We start from the raw sequence: 18,827 nt of genomic DNA, 5'->3' as shown, positions 1-18,827 counted from the left end.
CCCAGAATTTTACCATAGAAGGCTTTTTTATTCTAGATCAAGAGCAAAAAATGGACTTCAGTAATACACAAATGTTACTACAAGGTAACATAGGATGAAAAAATCATGGATCCAAAATGTTTAACCTATCAAATATACGTACATCATTCACTGCTAAATTATATACATATACACAGTGGTGTGAAAAAGTGTTTGCACCCTTCCTGATTTCTTATTCTTTTGCATGTTTCTCACACTTAAATGTTTCAGATCACAAAACAAATTTCAATATTAGACACAGATAACATAAGTAAACACAAAATGCAGTTTATATATTAAGATCTTTATGATAAGGGAAAAAGAAATCCAAAACTCCATGGCACTGTGTGAAAAAGTGATTGTCCCTCCTTAAAACAGAAATTAACTGTGGTTCGGGAGCTGAGTTCAATTTCCCTGGTTACACATGGACCTGATTACTACCACACCTGTTCTCATTCAAGAAATCACTAAAATAGGACCTGCCTGACAGGGAAGTAGATTAAAAGATCCTCAAAAGCTAGACATCATGCCATGATCCAAAGAAATTCAGGAACAAATGAGAAACAAAGTAAATGAGATTTATCAGTCTGGAAAAGGTTATAAAGCCATTTCAAAAGCTTTGCGACTCCAGCGAACCACAGTGAGAGCAATTATCCGCAAATAGAGAACACATAGAACATTGGTGAACCGCCCAGGAGCTGGCCGACCAAAATTACCCCAAGGGCGCAGCGATGAAACATTAAAGAGGTCACTAAAGACCCCACAAAAACATTCAAGGAATTTCAGGTCTCACTTGCCTCAGTTAAGGTCAATGTTCATGATTCCACCATAAGAAAAGAGACTGGGCAAAAATGGCCTGCATGGCAGAGTTCCAAGACGAAAAACAGTGCTGAGCAAAAAGAACATAAAGGCACATCTCAATTTTGCCAGAAAACATCTTAAAGACCATCAAGTTGGGAGAATTCTTTGTACTGATGAGACAAAAGTGGAACTTTTTGAAATGTTTATGTCCCATTACATCTGGCGTAAAAGTAACACAGCATTTCAGAAAAGGAACATCATACCAACAGTAAAGTATGGTGGTGGTAATGTGATGGTCTGGGGCTGTTTTCCTGTTTCAGGACCTAGAAAACTTGCTGTGGTAAATGGAACCATAAATTCTGCTGTCTACCAAAAAATCCTGAAGGAGAATGTCAGGCCATCTGCTTGTGACCTCAAGCTGATGCACACTTGGGTTATGCAGCAGCACAATGATCCAAAACACACCAGCAAACCCACCTCTGAATGGCTTAAGAAAAACAAAATCTGATTGAGATGCTGTGGCATGACCTTAAAAAAGCGGTTTATACTTGATAAAAAAAACCTCCAATGTGGCTGAATTACAACAATTTTGAAAAGATGAGTGGGCCTAAATTCATCAAGAGCGTTGTAAAAGACTCATTGCCAGTTATCACAAATGCTTGATTGCAGTAGCTGCTGCTAAGGGTGGCCCAACCAGTTATTAGGCTTAGGGGACAATCACTTTTTCACACAGAGCACAGTAGGTTTAGATTTCTTTTTCCCTTAATAATAAAGACCTTAATTTATAAACTGCATTTTGTGCTTAATTGTGTTATCTTCATCTAATATTTAAATTGTTTGGCGACAGAAATATTTAAGTGTGACAAACATGCAAAAGAATAAGAAATCAGGAAGGGGACTGTTACGAATCGGCGCTGCCATAGCCTCAAGCAGCCTGCTGCTGTTCCTGTTGCGCCCAGGCGCCGGCTGCCGTTTTTGGCCGTGCCTCGGGTCGTCCAGCTGGCTGCTTCTTCCTCCACGTCTAAGTGAGGAGAGGCGGCTAGTGCGCATGCGTGCGTCGATTTACCCCAGCCAGAGCCTAAGTCCAGTGTTTTGCCTAGTGAGCATGCTCAGCGTGATAGTGCCATTTCTGAGGCCAAGTCCTCGGTTCAGGCTACTGAGCATGCTCCTACACTTGGTGCGAAAAGCCTCTTTGAACAGGTACTTGGACATCGTGCTATGTCTAAGTCCTGTGTTGTGCCTACTGAGCATGCTCAGGCAGATAGTCTGATTTCTGAGACTGTTTTTCAGGCTACTGAGCATGCTCAGGCACTTAGTGCATCAGAGGCTAGGTCCGGTAAGGACCCCACTGGGCATGTCCGTGAGGTGGCAGGCCCTGATAGGGCTGAGGGCATCAGGTGTCCTGATGACGTGGCCACTCCGGACTGGCTTGCGGAGGCCCGCCCCTATGACCTGGCACCTCACCATTGGTCGTCAGACGACGACTGGTGAGGTTTTGGGGCGTGGCTGCCATAAGGTCATCACTGATGTGGCGGTATCGGATAGGCCGCTGGTGATGTCACTGATGACATGCACTCTGCTATTGGCTCCAGGTGGTGCCATTGTAGTGCACCCTGGGTTTGGGGCGGATCCAGGTTATAAAAGGGGTTGGAGACAAGATGGAGGTGAGCAGTCTTCTTTTAGAGTTCATGGTGGCATAAGCTTTGTTGGAAGCGGTAGGTAGGGCTAGGCGAACGGTGCCTGTCACGCCAAGATTCGTGGCTCAGCACATCAGGGTCAGGCGCCGTGCTTCCTTGCTGTCGTTCCAGTTGTGCTATAGCAGTCCAGTGGCGTTAACTGGACTGCGGCTGCTGCGTCACCTGTCCGTTTAAGCCTCCTACGCACACGGACAGCATACCTGCTGCGTCACCTGTCTGAGAGTGCCCTCTGCGCACACGGACAGCGTACCTGATGCGCCACCGGTCCGGTTGTGCCCTCTATGTGCGCGGACAGCGTATTCCAGAACCCCTGTGGAGTTAACAAGGTGTTCCAGAATTGGGTGTGTGAACCCTATTTCCCTCCTCGGCTTCCCAGTCAAATGCTACTGGTGTGACTAACTGGTCTGACGTGTCCTTCACACACGTAGCCAGTCGAGTGGTGACCAGAAACACTAATCAGAGGACGGGTCAGCCTGACATGTCTTACACACGTGGCTGACAGGGCGCTGTCGCAGTGGTCTTCTCGGTCAATGCTAACAGGTTACCATCCGGCCTGACGTGTTTCCTACACACGTGGTTGGAGTTGTGCCCGCTCCACCGAAACGCTAACTGGGTTGTCATCTGGTTTGACGTATCCCTACACACGTGACCGGTTCCCAGGTCTCCTGGGTTATCTCTGAGTCATCAGCTCTGTATTCTCTGCCTAACCTTTGGGTTGCCAGCAGCTCCTATTCCATCTGGGAGCACGGTGGACCCCGACTGGCGATTGGGAATACACTACCTTATCCTAATCTGCCAGTCCCCCCGTAACAGGGACAAATACTTTTTCACAACACCATATATATTTTAACTTAGAAAATTGGTGACTTCTTATGTATACTGTATATATACTGTATATATATATATATATATATATATATATATACTGTATATACACAGTATATATATATGCAAGTCATCAATATTCTAAATTAAAATATATACATCTCAAGATGTATAAAACCGGTGAGCTGTTTCAAAATCTTCACAACCTTATTGTTGCAAAACATAATGATGGCATTGGTTACAGAAGAATTTTTAAACTACTGGAGCTTTTGTGCAAAGCATTAAAGGCAGAGGGCAGGGGAATTAGATTTAAAGCACTACAGTGGTGAAATAGTAAAAAAAGATGCTGAAGTGGAGTTCAGCGTCTTTTTTTACTATTTCACCACTGTAGTGCCTGAAAGGGAACCTGTCAGGTTCAATATGCACCCAGAACCACGAGCAGTTCTGGGTGCATATTGCTAATCCCTGCCTAACCGTCCCTGTATACACTAGCATAGATAAAGAGATCTTTAGAAAAAGTATTTCTAAAGATCTTTTATAGTATGATAATGAGCACGGGGACTAGTCCCAAGGGTGTTGCTTCCCTTGATAGTTGGCCCCATTAGCATGTTAGCACGCCCCTGTGGGTGTACCAACATGCTAATGAATGCACAGCGTCAGAGGATGATCTCACTCACCTCTATGATGCCATGGCCGCCTGACGCTGGATTTCAGCTCAGTGCGCATGACCCCGGAGTTTCGGTCATGAGCACTTCAGGTTGAAGCCAGGATACGTACACCCGGCTTCATAGTGCGCATAACCGAAACTCCAGAGTCATGCGCACTGAGCCGAAATCCAGCGTCAGGCGGCAATGGCAGCGGGGAGGTGAATGAGACCATCCTCTGATGCTGCGTATCCATTAGCATGTTAGTACACCCACAGGGGCATACTAACATTTTAATGGGGCCGACTAGCAAGGGAAGCAACACCCTTGGGACTAGTAACCGAGCTCATTAGCATACGATAAAAGATCTTTAGAAATACTTTTTCTAAAGCTCTCTTTATCTATGCTAGTGTATAAAGGGACGGTTAGGCAGGGATTACCAATATGCACCCAGGACTGGTGCATATAACACCTGACAGGTGCCTTCTAAATCTAAGTTCCCTGCTCACCTTCTGGCGGCTTCAACGTCTATCACCGCCACGCCAGTAGGCCTTCTGCATTTTGTAACCTGCAGGCTTCTCCAGTATTTCATGGAGCACAATGTAGGTAACAACTCAATAAAAGTCTATGAGAGCTTAATTGTGAGGTGCTTTTGTGTTCAGTCCCCTGTAGTCTGATGCCCCTAAATAAAATCCTGAGTGACCAATTGTCACCTAATTGGTAAACTGAGTCCACCTGTGTAATTTTTTCTCAGTATAACTCCAGCTGTTCTGTGAAGGCCTCAAAGAAGGCAATTTAATTGAGCCACACAAGTAATAATATTGATCTGTAACATCAAGCATTTACTGTAATAACATATATTTATTTAGTCATTATAATAAAAAAGATAATTCAAGATTGCTTGGATAATTTTATGGACACCACTAGACAAGGCCTCAAGCTCAGTTGGCCTCTTTCCACTGAAATCCAGAACCAATTACCAACAAAATCTTGGGGTGGATATAGAGGGGTTCTCCGACTGTCCTTACATAGGTGATAACTTAGTGATTCTTAGCGATCTGGCTGCTGGGAATGGGGCACTCTTCTCCCTGATAATATAGAGCGGCCGTGAACATGCTCAACCGCTGCTCCATTAATTCCTCAATCTGTGCAGGTCCCAGTGGTGGGACACCCACAGATAAAGGAAGTTATCACCAATCCTGCAGATAGGTGATACCTTATTTTAACTGGACCACCCCTTTAACATACATCACAAAGGATCTAGTATAAAAACCTGTAAAGCCACGTGCACACATTAAGTATTTGGTGAGGTTTTTTTACATCAGTATTTGTAAGCCAATACCAGGAATGGGTGTAAAGTGCAGCAGTGGTGCATGTGTTTCTATTATACTTTTCCTCTGATTTTACCGCTCCTGGCTTTGGCTACAAATACTATGGTAAAAAACTCACCAAATACTCAACGTGTGTACATGGCCTAACAGAGTTTATAAGCTGCACATAAGGCAGGCGTCACACTTAGGATACAAAGATCGGTTCGATTCTTATGCCTGAGAGTAGAATGAGCTATGTCCGAGTGTTGATCCGTGTGCAATGCAATTGCAATGCGAGTCTGTGATTTTTCTCATGATAGTAGTTTGTGAGCAATCCGTATTCAATCCGTATGTGATCTGTTTTTTTCTCAGCAGCTATTAGTCATTACAGTCATGTACAAGAGCATTTATAGTGTTCTCTTCTACATGATAGAATTGTATTTAAAAACACGGATGTCACTAGGATGGTCCGTGTGCCATACGTTTTTTTCTCGCACCCATAGACTTGCAATGGAGATTCGCACGAGAAACTCTAGAAATTGCAGCATGCTGCATTTTTTTTCTCAGCTCTGATTTGGACTGATAAAAGAAAGCAGATCAGAGCTGCCTCATTGATTAACATTGGTTCGAGAGCAATGCGAGATTTTCTCACATTGCACTCGTGCGAGTCAATCGCAAGTGTGCCACCGGCCAAAGTGGAATTGAGGGCATAGTGCACATTTTCTCAGATTTTACCTGCTATATGTTTTTAAAGCTCCATCAACACATATTGACTGCAGATCTTCTGTACAGAATCCACACTGAAAATCTGTAGCCAATCTGCAGCATGTGAACGTACACTTAGGTGTCAGACAATCTGTGCCTACAAGCTCCCAAACTGTCCAAATAATTCATAAGGAGTGTCTAAGCTTAAAAAAACACACAAAAACAATGTGCCAATATTTCCACGAATGATGACCAGCAATACTTTGCACAGAAAAAAAATTGAAAATAAAACACAAGAACTGCAATATTCAATTGGCTTCATTAGTGTTATAAATGTGAAGCTGGAAATGAAAATCACACAGGAAGCAAGGTCTCATTATGTCAATTTTGATTTGGCCGCAGAAAAAAATGTGTAAACCTGAAATAACAGAATGTCATTTTTTTGTCTCTCTACCGCTGCGAAAACAACATTCTTGATCAACACCTAAATTAAATTACTTTACCTCTCTCCATTACTGAAACCACTCTGGGAACACATCCTGTCATTACCAAGTGGGGTGCTGACTTCTATAGCACTGTGACATTGTACACAAAACAATATACACAATTTGGACTACTTTACGCTCGCTGGGATAACAGCAGGGCAGTAGGTAAGCACAAGCCGAGAGAGAACTATGACCAAAGAAACATTTTAATTGCCAAAAGCCCATTAAACATCTTGGGAGACCGTTTGTCTGCTCTTATAGTCAGATGGATTTCTGCTTCATTTCATCATATACAAAGGGACACAATTATAGGTCTAATTTAAGCGCACCTGCATTATTTCAAATCAGATGTATATAGATTTAAATATATATAAGAAAAGCCAGGTTTGACTTCTCAGTGTGAGCAGTCAAATCTGGTGAGTAGTTCCAAACTTTCCGGACTGGTGCAATTTTTTATTTTTTACAGCTTTGGAATGAAGTCTGTCACTTGGCAGGGCTACAACGATAGCAGCTCTGAATATCCCAAAATGACCAGATCTTTTTTTCAAGAAATAGTGCCCCCTTCTGTGTTGAGTTTGGTATTGCATCTAATGTGCAACAATCAGTTGGAAAAAAAAAAGAAAAAAAGACATGTGAGAAGTCAGATTCAATGTAATGGATCCATGATCTACCGTATTTTTCGGACCATAAGACGCACTTTTTTCCCCCCAAATGTTGGGGGAAAGTTGGGGGTGCGTCTTATGGTCTGACTATAGGGCTGCGGCCCGGAACGAGGGTGCTGCGGTGGAGCGGGTCATCGGGGGCACAAGCAGGCAGCAGCAGCGCCTGCCGTGACCACGTGGGCCCGCTCATTACATATGCACGCCCATCCTCCCGCCCATCTCTCAGTGCAGAAGCCAGCGCTACAGGTGGGCGGGAGGACGAGCGGGGACGCGCGCATAGTAAAGAGCCGGTCCGCATGATCACCCCTGGCAATTACAGCCTGGAGTGATCATGTGCGGCTGTATTCACTGCTCCCCGCACATCATTACCAGCGCGGGGTGCAGTGAATCAGTGTACTCACCCGTCCCCGTGTGTGGAGCCGGCCCCCTGCAGCACGCAATGTCTTCCTGTCTGTGCCGGTCAGCTGATCTGTGCTGGTCAGCTGATCGGCACAGACAGGAAGACATCGCGATGCAGCAGGGGAATGGCTCCACACACACAGATCAGCGTGCCAGAGAGGAAGATGTGATCGGTGCTGCAGGGAGTGAGGAAAAGGTGAGTATAAATGTTTATTTTTTTTGCTCTGTGCTATAGGATACAGGCCATATACCAGGATGGTATATGAGCACGATGGGGGCATATAGCAGGATGGGAGTATATGAGCAGGATGGATGGGGGTATATAAACAGGATGGGGGTATATGGACAGGATGGGGGAATATGAACAGGATGGGAGTATATGAGCAGGATGGGTGGGGGGTATATGAACAGGATGACAGTATATGAGCAGGATGGATGGGGGTATATGAACAGGATGGGGGTATATGAACAGGATGGGAGTATATGAGCAGGATGGATGGGGGGTATATGAACAGGATGCGGGTATATGAACAGGATGGGGGTATATGAATAGGATGGGGGTATATGAACAGGATGGGGGGTATATGAACAGGATGGGGGTATATGAACAGGATGGGGGTATATGAGCAGGATGGGGTATATGAACAGGATAGGAGTATATGATCAGGATGGATGGGGGGTATATCAATAGAATGGGGGTATATGAACAGGATGGGGGTATATGAACCGGAATGGAGTATATGAGCAGGATGGGGGAATATGAGCAGGATGGGGGTATATGAGCATGATGGATGGGGGAATATGAGCAGGATGGGGGTTTATAGCAGGATCATATACAAGGCAGGAGGATCATTACCAGGATGGGGTACCTTAGTAGAGAATTTGGGGACATTACCCCCATAACAGTATCAGCAGCAGATCTCGCCCCATAACAATGTGTCATGACCACATTTTTTTGCCTAAAGTTTTATTTTCCTATTTTCCTCTTCTAAAACCAGAGTGCGTCTTATAGTCCGGTGCGTCTTATAGTCCGAAAACTACGGTATATGCAAAAAAATAAAAAAGGACAGCACATGTACAAAAAAAAAAGAAATAAGACAGACAAAGCCTCCTTTAAAGAGGACCAACTACCATTATTTTCCTATATAAAGTAAAGCCAGTGCTATACTGGCACTATCTTGCTGATTCTATACATATACATACCTTTAGCTGTGAGATCGGATGTATACTTTCTGAAATACAGGCAAGTTATTCCCGCCCCTGTCTGCCTGCCTGTGCTTCCTCCCCTGTCTCTTTGATTACAGCGGGAGAAAGGACAGGGAGGAGAAACGACAAGCAGCAGACGGGGCAGGAATAACTACTAAAACCTGACCCAGCTATTAGATATTCTGCAGCACCTATCAATCAAGTAACAGTGCATATCACAAACTTTACTTGCCTATATTTCAGAAAGTATACATCCGATCTCACAACTAAAGGTATGTATAGAATCAGCATGATAGTGACAGTATAGCACTGGCTTTAGGTTATGTAGGAAAATCCTGGTGGTTAGTCCTCCTAAATTTGTGTTGCCGATCAAGTAATTGAAGTCAATGGCCCTGTGAAAAAAAGAAATGGATAACACAATGGTGTTATCTGTGTGTTGTCTGGATTTTACTTTTTCTTGGGTGAAAGACGCTAAGACTTTTTTTCTCTCTCTAAGTATGAGAAAAAAACAGATTCATCAAGGATTGTAAAAACTGACACATGGACCAAAAATGAGTCCATCACATGCTCAAAAAAAACAAACAGAAAGATAGCTGATCTCATACATCTGTGAGACACGGACCGGAATTAGATCGGAAGGCTAGATACCACACAGTGATAGAGATGGGACATTAGTCAAGAAACACCACCTGCAGCAGCACAGAGTCGGCACTGGACTACTAAGACTTACTAGATAACTGCTGAAATTGTCTCTCCAGTAAAGGAGACAAACTCTAGCACAGCGCCACCTATTGGAAGTAGCGATCCTAAAAGTCACAAGTGGATTTTTAACAATCCTTTGCAATATGACTCAGGATATATTACTTTGCACTGACGAGGGGCAAGCACCCCGAAACACCGTGTCTGCAAATTGGGATTCTGATCTGGCTTATATATCCTGAGTTATATTGCAAAGGATTGTTAAAAATCCACTTGTGACTTTTAGGATTGCTACTTACAATAGGTGGCGCTGTGCTAGAGTTTGTCTACTTTACTGGAGAGACAATTTGAATATTTCTTAGAGGGGCGTGGCAGCTATAAGACCCCTTACTTGGCAGCCAGACTGGTTTAGATAACTGCTGATGATTTTTTTTAAGCAAAAGCAGACATTTTTTAATAAATGGGCCGCCCCCTTAAAGTTTAACTGCACTTTAAAAAAAAACAAAAAACAAACAATTTACATATGTTAGATTGAAAGATGTGACAGAGGTTCAGGTGCTGAGACACCAATAATCGCTGAATGAGGTACTCTTCAGCGGAGTGCTGCTCTCCTGAAGGGAATGTCTGCATTCTTCACTATTGGAGCAGAAAAACTGTGAACTTATACTTAGGTTTCTAGCACAAGTAATCCGAACATAAGAAGAAAAGCGATTCCGGTAGCTAAATAGGAAAGGGTTCTTTACAGTTAGAGCAGTCAGACTGTGGAATGCCCTACCACAAGAGACTATAACAACTTTTAAAAAAGGGCTGGATGATTTTCTCACTACACACAACATTGTTGGTTATAAGTGACTTTGGGACAAAATGTAGATCTGATGGAGGAAGGTTGAACTAGATGGACCTAGGTCTTTTTTCAACCTAAGTAAGGGCTGCTTTACACGCTACGACATCGCTAGCAATTGCTAGCGATGTCGAGCGAGATAGCACCTGCCCCCGTCGTTGTAACGATATGTGGTGATCGCTGCCGTAGCGAACATTATCGCTACGGCAGCATCACACGCACATACCTGTGCAGCGACGTCGCTGTGACCGGCGAACCGCCTCCTTTATAAGGGGGTGGTTTGTTCAGTGTCCCAGCGACATCACAGCGGCGTCACTGAACCGCCGCGCAATAGAAAAGGAGGGGAGGAGATGAGCGGCCGGAACATGCCGCCCACCTCCTTCCTTCCTCCTTTTCCGGTGGACGCAGGTAAGGAGATGTTTGTCGTTCCAGCGGCGTCACACATAGCGATGTGTGCTGCCGCAGGAACGATAAACAACATCGGTACTGCAGCAGCAACGATAATTGGGAGGGGACCCCCATGTCACCAATGAGCGATTTTGAACGTTTTTGCGACTATTCAAATTCGCTCATAGGTGTCTCACGCAACGCATCGCTAAAGCAGCCGAATGTGCGTCACAAATTCCGTGACCCCAACGAGATCGCTTTAGCGCTTTAGCGATCTCATAGCGCGTAAAGCCACCTTAACTATGTAACTATATATCTGAAACACAGCAATTTTAAAACATAAAAAGTGGCATAAAAGGCAGCACTGCCCTATAAACACTGCAGATAAGTCTCCAAACAGGAATGAACCTTTAGTCATGAGAACTTACCAGTATATTCATCTTCATCCACAACCCCATCACCATTCTTGTCGATGTCTTCCAGGGTTTCCTGCAAAAGCATGTTTCATATTGGTGAGAGACTTCTTGCCAGTAAAAAGGTTTCCAGAAGTGAATAAGTTCCCAGTCTCTAATCCACATCTATACCACTGATGTAAAAACAGCTGATCCCCAATGGTCAGATCCCCACTGATCTAACATTTATTAATTAATTAGTGGAAAGGCAGCACATGCCGGAAGACGCCATACAATGATGCTCCTTCTGCAGCGTCTTAGACATCTCGTTTGTATCAGAGTAGTAGATCAGTGAGGGCTCAAGGAAATATAAGGAACTACTTATCTCCCCTGACACAATTCACTATGATAGAATTGTGAAGCAACTTTTCTTACTTTTGTGTTCTGACTTTTCTCTGGTACTCATACTAGAAATAAATATATTGACAACTGGGTGTTTCCAGTTGGAGGCGTGGCCCTACACAGTGCAAAATTATCCAATCAGTGCTGACAGTGTAAGGGCTTCTTCTGAAATCCATGCAAATCAGCCTTGCAGCCTCATTAACACACATAAAGTGGTCACCTTAGGGTCAGGAGACATGTGGCCAATCCATCTCCAATGTCTGAAGCAGCCCTTAGACTAAGTGGAGACCCACCTTTACCAAGGGGAATGGCAACATCAATTTGTCATTATAGTCATAAAATTCTTGGAGGAATAACGGGAACAGGAATACATAGAAAAGATTACAAATGGTTATTTCAGGGGAAAAACAAGTATTTGCTAAGACAGTCCTGTAAGGAGAACAGAGGGATACTCTCTACCCCCAAATACAAAGTGACCCAGGTACTCAAATTAACCTGGTACTGTAAACTTTGACAAAAAAACCCCCAGCAAAACACAAAGCAATGGATTTGCCTAATTTAATGCCTAATTTAGACACCGCTGTTTTGGGCATTGGTGGGGTCCTAACAACCGAACCACGGAAAGTGTCATCAGAAATCTATAAGGGGCTCTCTGTGAATGCATAACTAACCTGACTAACCTCTGACCTGACTAACCTCTGACCTGACTAACCTCTGTGACAGGTCAAACCTCATGAAAAACAGTCTATTCTAAAGGGTACTTTAAACGCTGCGATATTGCTATCGATATCGCTAGCGAGTGTACCCGCCCCCGTCGGTTGTGCGTCATGGGCAAATCGCTGCCCGTGGCGCACAACATCGCTGACACCTGTCACACGGACTTACCTTCCCTGCGACGTCGCTGTGACCGGCGAACCGCCTCCTTTCTAAGGGGGCGGTACGTGCGGCGTCACAGCGACATCACACGGCAGCCGTCCAATAGAAGCGGAGGGGCGGAGATGAGCGGGACAAACATCCTGCCCACCTCCTTCCTTCCTCAGTGCGGCCGGCCGCAAGTACGAGGTTGTTGCTTGTTCCTGCGGTGTCACACATAGCGATGTGTGCTGCTGCAGGTACGACAAACAACCTCACTACTGAATAGGTAACGATTTTTGGTAAGTGAACGACGTCTCACATACCAACGATTTTTGCCTCTTTTACAATCGTTTAAGGTCGCTCATATGTATTACATGATGCAATGTCGCTAACGACGCCGGATGTGCGTCACAAACACTGTGACCCCGACGATATATTGTTAGCGATGTCGCAGTGTGTAAATGGCCCTTAAGTAGTCTCGAAGAACTACTTTAACATGACTATTGCTCTACTCTACTGAATGCTCCTTCAGGTATAAATTAAAAAAAAAAATTCTAAGTGTAGTTCGGATGTGGGGACAACGACAACCTAAAGATAAAGCCCAACGGTCAATGCCTAAAACTGTGTTATAAGCCAGGAAGGTTCTCGTACCAATATAACTATGTCCTTCATGTGCTCAAATTCTTCTGGGTGAAGAAAAGCAGTGAACTCTTCTCGATTAGCCTCAAGATCTCCATTGAGGTCAGCTTGTTTAAACCTCCTTTCATCCCGAGGAAGCATTTTCTTGAAGCTAAACTGCTCGGCTGCATCTTGGAACTCTTCAGGGTTTGCTGCAGAGATATAGGGACACAACAATGAATGCGATTATCAGAAATTTCCACTGACAACCGTCATAATTTAAAAAGGGAGGTGTCTAGTCATAATTAAAGACTGCATAGTGAGAAGTTACGCTAAAAGATTCATCTCTCAACATGCAAATAGATGTTGATGTTGCTATATTCAGGCTCTTTGCCTGCTGACAGTGAAAACATCCTGCACACGTTCATCAGAGTGGAAGGGTTGATTTGGCTTACAAAAACATTTTCCTTCCTGTGACTGCCCCACACCCGTCCATTACTCTTGTCCAGTATCCCAGTTCAGCTCAACCAAAGTAAATGGAGTTGAAGACAGTAGTAGCACAGTTTTGGAAGACAGCAGCCATATTTTTGTACAGTTAGGTCCAGAAATATTTGGACAGTGACACAAGTTTTGTTATTTTAGCTGTTTACAAAAACATGTTCAGAAATACAATTATATATATAATATGGGCTGAAAGTGAACACTCCCAGCTGCAATATGAGAGTTTTCACATCCAAATCGGAGAAAGGGTTTAGGAATCATAGCTCTGTAATGCATAGCCTCCTCTTTTTCAAGGGACCAAAAGTAATTGGACAAGGGACTCTAAGGGCTGCAATTAACTCTGAAGGCGTCTCCCTCGTTAACCTGTAATCAATGAAGTAGTTAAAAGGTCTGGGGTTGATTACAGGTGTGTGGTTTTGCATTTGGAAGCTGTTGCTGTGACCAGACAACATGCGGTCTAAGGAACTCTCAATTGAGGTGAAGCAGAACATCCTGAGGCTGAAAAAAAAGAAAAAATCCATCAGAGAGATAGCAGACATGCTTGGAGTAGCAAAATCAACAGTCGGGTACATTCTGAGAAAAAAGGAATTGACTGGTGAGCTTGGGAACTCAAAAAGGCCTGGGCGTCCACGGATGACAACAGTGGTGGATGATCGCCGCATACTTTCTTTGGTGAAGAAGAACCCGTTCACAACATCAACTGAAGTCCAGAACACTCTCAGTGAAGTAGGTGTATCTGTCTCTAAGTCAACAGTAAAGAGAAGACTCCATGAAAGTAAATACAAAGGGTTCACATCTAGATGCAAACCATTCATCAATTCCAAAAATAGACAGGCCAGAGTTAAATTTGCTGTAAAACACCTCATGAAGCCAGCTCAGTTCTGGAAAAGTATTCTATGGACAGATGAGACAAAGATCAACCTGTACCAGAATGATGGGAAGAAAAAAGTTTGGAGAAGAAAGGGAACGGCACATGATCCAAGGCACACCACATCCTCTGTAAAACATGGTGGAGGCAACGTGATGGCATGGGCATGCATGGCTTTCAATAGCACTGGGTCACTTGTGTTTATTGATGACATAACAGCAGACAAGAGTAGCCGGATGAATTCTGAAGTGTTTGGGTTTGTCCAATTACTTTTGACCTCCTAAAATGTGGAGTGTTTGTAAAAAAATGTGTACAATTCCTACAATTTCTATCAGATATTTTTGTTCAAACCTTCAAATTAAACGTTACAATCTGCACTTGAATTCTGTTGTAGAGGTTTCATTTCAAATCCAATGTGGTGGCATGCAGACCCCAACTCGCGAAAATTGTGTCACTGTCCAAATATTTCTGGACCTAACTGTATAACCCTTTAACCATTCTTGCCTTGTAACTTAAAGCAGATGTCTCAACAATTTTTTCATGTTGAACTGGACACAAAATGTAAAGGTCATCGTAGAGCAGAAAAAAAACCCCTGTTTTTTTATTTTTTTGTTTCTTTGTTGCGGAGATACTAGCAATCAAAGTATTTGGTACCTCCTAAGCTTTTTGCGTTTTTTTATTCAAGTGGATATTAATAGGCAGGTTTCAAGAGAAGCTTGTACTTATTCTCCCAGTATGACACTTACAATCATGAGCAGACAGCAACACTCAAAAGGGAAGGAAAATTTCCCATCATCATAGTTTAAGTTTCTCAAAGTGTTAGATGTAACGCAACAGCTATATTCTCCTGGTCTAACCTCCTGCGTGATTAGCAAGTACAGCTGAGTTTAACTGTGTCACATCACAAACCCTTCTATCAGCTTTCCTGATTACTGAGTGTAATCAACTCTGTGTGAGATGTAAGGATACAGCTCTGATTTCCTGGTCTAGTCTCATGCATGATTAAAAAGCACAAATGACTAACACCTTTCAGATAAAATCCACATTATGGAGGTACAGTGTAGTTGAGTTTAGCTGTGTCATATGATAAACCCCCTCTATCAGCTCTCTTTCTGTCCTAGCACTGTTAGCTCTGTTGTACTGCCCCTTGCCCATATTGCATGTCTAGAGATGCATCAGTAAATACTTTTCTATCTGTTGTGCTCAACTTGTAATTGTGGGGGAGTGTTCTTTCCTTTTACTGTTGGGGTGCCTAAGATAGATCAGCATCATAAATTGAGAAGTGCTCCCCCCAGTGAAGACGGTCTGTTACCACCCACTTGGACTTAAAATGAACTCACTAGTTGACACACTTTGATTGCTAATATTTCTGCAACAGAGAGAGGAAATTAGAGACTACAATTATTCTGCTCTGTAGCCTCTATAACATTGTGTGCCCAGTTCAACATAAAAAAAATGTGAAAAATCTTCTTTACTATCACATCATGTTGGGAAGGTTATTTACTGAGATGTGTTGTATCAATATGGAATAGGGATGACCATCCCTTGCAGATGTCAGCTGAATATACTGCAGACATAATGCTCTAATGGTCAGGACAATAGATGGCCAGGATACCATGCCACTGTCAATGCTAACTACATCATACAAGTGGTTTTATAGAGGGAGGAGAATCCCTCAGTTACCCTGTCCAACATAATGCAATAGGGTGGAGCAGATCAGATGTCACAAATGTCACGGCAGCCAGAAGCCCAACTATGGCCGTCAAGCTGGATAGAGCAGAACATATGTTAACAAATGGCATATCACTGGCAGAGTTAATAAACTGTGATATAAAACTTTTTCAGGGTTTCAAATCAATGCTAAAATGTATTTTTTTTTTCATTAGTCTTAAAAAAATGCAATAAAAATCTGATGCAAATGCCCAAAAATGTAGCTTCACCCAAAACAAATTACCGTATTTTTCGCTTTATAAGACGCACTTTTGTTCCCCCAAATTTTGGGGGACAGTAGGGGGTGCGTCTTATAAGCCGAATATACGGGGGGGGAGTATGTATATATATATATATGTACACTGCAGGGTCCAGGGGAGGTGGGGGCAGCAGCTCTGGAGTGCAGGTGAACGCTGCAGCGGCAGCGTTTCATCTCCTGCTCCCGCTCATATAATATGCACAGCCGCTGTCCATCTCCAATGGTGGTGAAATCGCACGCAGTGATGGGCTGGGGGAGCGGTGCATATTATATGAGCCTGCGCCCCCCTGTGATTGCACACGCCCCCCCCTGTGTTAGATTTGGCCCCCAGGCTGCTGCTCATTCTAAAATAAAAAATCTTTACTTACCCCCTCCAGCGTTTCTCCCCGTGTCCCTGCTTCCACTGTGATCAGGCACGCAGAGATCTCAGTCTGCTGTGCCGATCACATGACCGCACTGAGAACCAGGAAGTAAGGAACAGAAGCACGGAGGGAGACAGGAGGGAGATCAGCGCTGGAGGAGGTAAGGAAAGAGGGTTTTATTTTACTATGGGCAGTAGCCTGGGGGGCGATATCTAACACAGGGGGACTTGTGCGATCTATAGGGGCCATGGGCAGCACTATGCGGGCGATATCTAACACAGGGGGACTTGTGCAATCTATATAGGGGCCATGGGCAGCACTATGGGGGTGATATCTAACACAGGGGAACGTGTGAAATCAATAGGGGACCATAGGCAGCACAAAGGAATGTATGCAATCCATAGGGGGCCATAGGCAGCACAGGGGAATGTGTGCAATCCATAGGGGACCATAGGCAGCACAGGGGAATGTATGCAATTCATAGGGGGCCATAGGCAGCACAGGGGAATGTGTGCAATCCATACGGGGCCATAGGCAGCACAGGGGAATGTATGCAATCCATAGGGGGCCATAGGCAGCACAGGGGAACGTGTGCCATCACAAGGGGGCTATATTCAATATAAGGGGGCCATATCCAGATTAAGGGGGCTAATTTTAGGATGGGGGCTATGAGGGACATATATCCTATATGATTTGTTGAGGGACACTGGCATTATAAGATGGACCCCATGTAACATTAAAAAAAATAATTCTCTTTTCCTTCACCAAATTTGGGGGTGCATCTTATAATCAGGTGCGTCTTATAAAGCGAAAAATACGGTACATCAAGGAGAACTACTAGTCACCCTCCAAGAAACAAGCATGGTAAGGTTAGCGATTTTTGAATGCAGGGATGAAAAAACAAGACAATTCTGAAATAGAGAGTATGTATTTTGGAAATATATATATATAATATTTTGAAAAAAAAAAGATAACATTTGCTTGCATTGTAATAATATCAATAGGAAGAATAAAGTTATTACATCAAAACACTAACATTCTAAAAACTCACAACCTTAAGGGCAAAATAATTGCGATTTTACCCCCCTTACCCCTCTCTCCCCTCAAAACAAAAAAATAAAATAGAAAAATGTGTATATATATATATATTATATATATATATATATATATATATATATATATATATATATATATATATATATATATATATATATATACATACACACACACACACACACATATACAGTTGGGTCCATATATATTTGGACAGAGATAACATTTTTCACATTTTTGTTCTGTATTTTAAGCAAAACAATTGAGACACAGTTGAAGTTCAGACTTTCAGCTTTGCTCAGTTGAACAAAATGATTGCATAAAAATGTGAGGAACTAAAGCATTTTTTATACTCAATACCTTAATTTCAGGGGCTGAAAAGTAATTGGACAAATTAAATATTTGGAAATAAAATATTATTTTCTAATATTTGGTTGAAAACCCTTTGTTGGAAATGACGGCCTGAAGTCTTGACCTCATGGCCATCACCAGACGCGGTGCTTCCTCCTTTTTAATGCTCTGCCGGCCTTTACTGCAGCAGTTTTCAGTTGCTGTTTTCTCTCTCTTTTTTGTTTGGGTTGAGATCAGATGACTGATTTGACCATTCAAGAATATGCCACTTCTTTGCTTTAATAAACTCCTGGGTTTCTTTGGCTTTATGCTTTGGGTTATTGTTCATCTGTATTATGAAACGCTGACCAATCAGTTTGGCTGAATGTCGATAGATTTGAGCAGACAGTGTCTCTGAAAATCCCAGAAATCATCCGGCTGCTTCTGTGCTGGGTCACATCATCAATAAACACTAGGGACCCAGTGCCACTGGCAGCCATCACACTGCCTCCACGTGTGCTACAGATGATGTGGTGTGCTGTGGATCATGAGCTGTTCCATGCCTTCACCACACTTTCTCTTTCTATCATTCTGGTAGAGGGTGATCTTGGTTTCATCTGTCAAAAGAACGTTCTTCCAGAACTGTGCAGGTTTTTTAAGACTTCTTTTAGCAAAGTCCAATCTAGCCTTTTTATTCCTGAGGCTTATGAGTGTCTTGCACCGTGCAGTGAACTCCCTGTACTTTCTTTCATTCAGTCTTCTCTTCACTCTTCCACCACTCTTGTCTTCCATGGGCGT

At 43.3% G+C, this 18,827-nt stretch overlaps 1 protein-coding gene across 2 annotated transcripts in view; it reads right to left on the bottom strand.

Moving 5' to 3' along the window:
* Positions 1–18,827, bottom strand: part of RCN1 (reticulocalbin 1) — a 57,244-nt gene that overhangs the window by 16,967 nt on the left and 21,450 nt on the right. For both annotated transcript variants that reach the window (XM_075326587.1, XM_075326586.1), the window contains exons 4-5: positions 12,980–13,158; positions 11,108–11,168 (exon numbers count right to left, since the gene is read on the bottom strand). In XM_075326587.1, the coding sequence (XP_075182702.1) occupies positions 11,108–11,168; positions 12,980–13,158 (240 nt within the window). The remainder of the gene's footprint in view (positions 1–11,107; positions 11,169–12,979; positions 13,159–18,827) is intronic.

Source organism: Anomaloglossus baeobatrachus, chromosome 10 (genome assembly GCF_048569485.1).
Source record: "Anomaloglossus baeobatrachus isolate aAnoBae1 chromosome 10, aAnoBae1.hap1, whole genome shotgun sequence".
NCBI lineage: Eukaryota > Metazoa > Chordata > Amphibia > Anura > Aromobatidae > Anomaloglossus > Anomaloglossus baeobatrachus.
The sequence above is the reverse complement of the archived record's forward strand: the minus strand, read 5'-3'. Positions and strand labels throughout refer to the sequence as shown.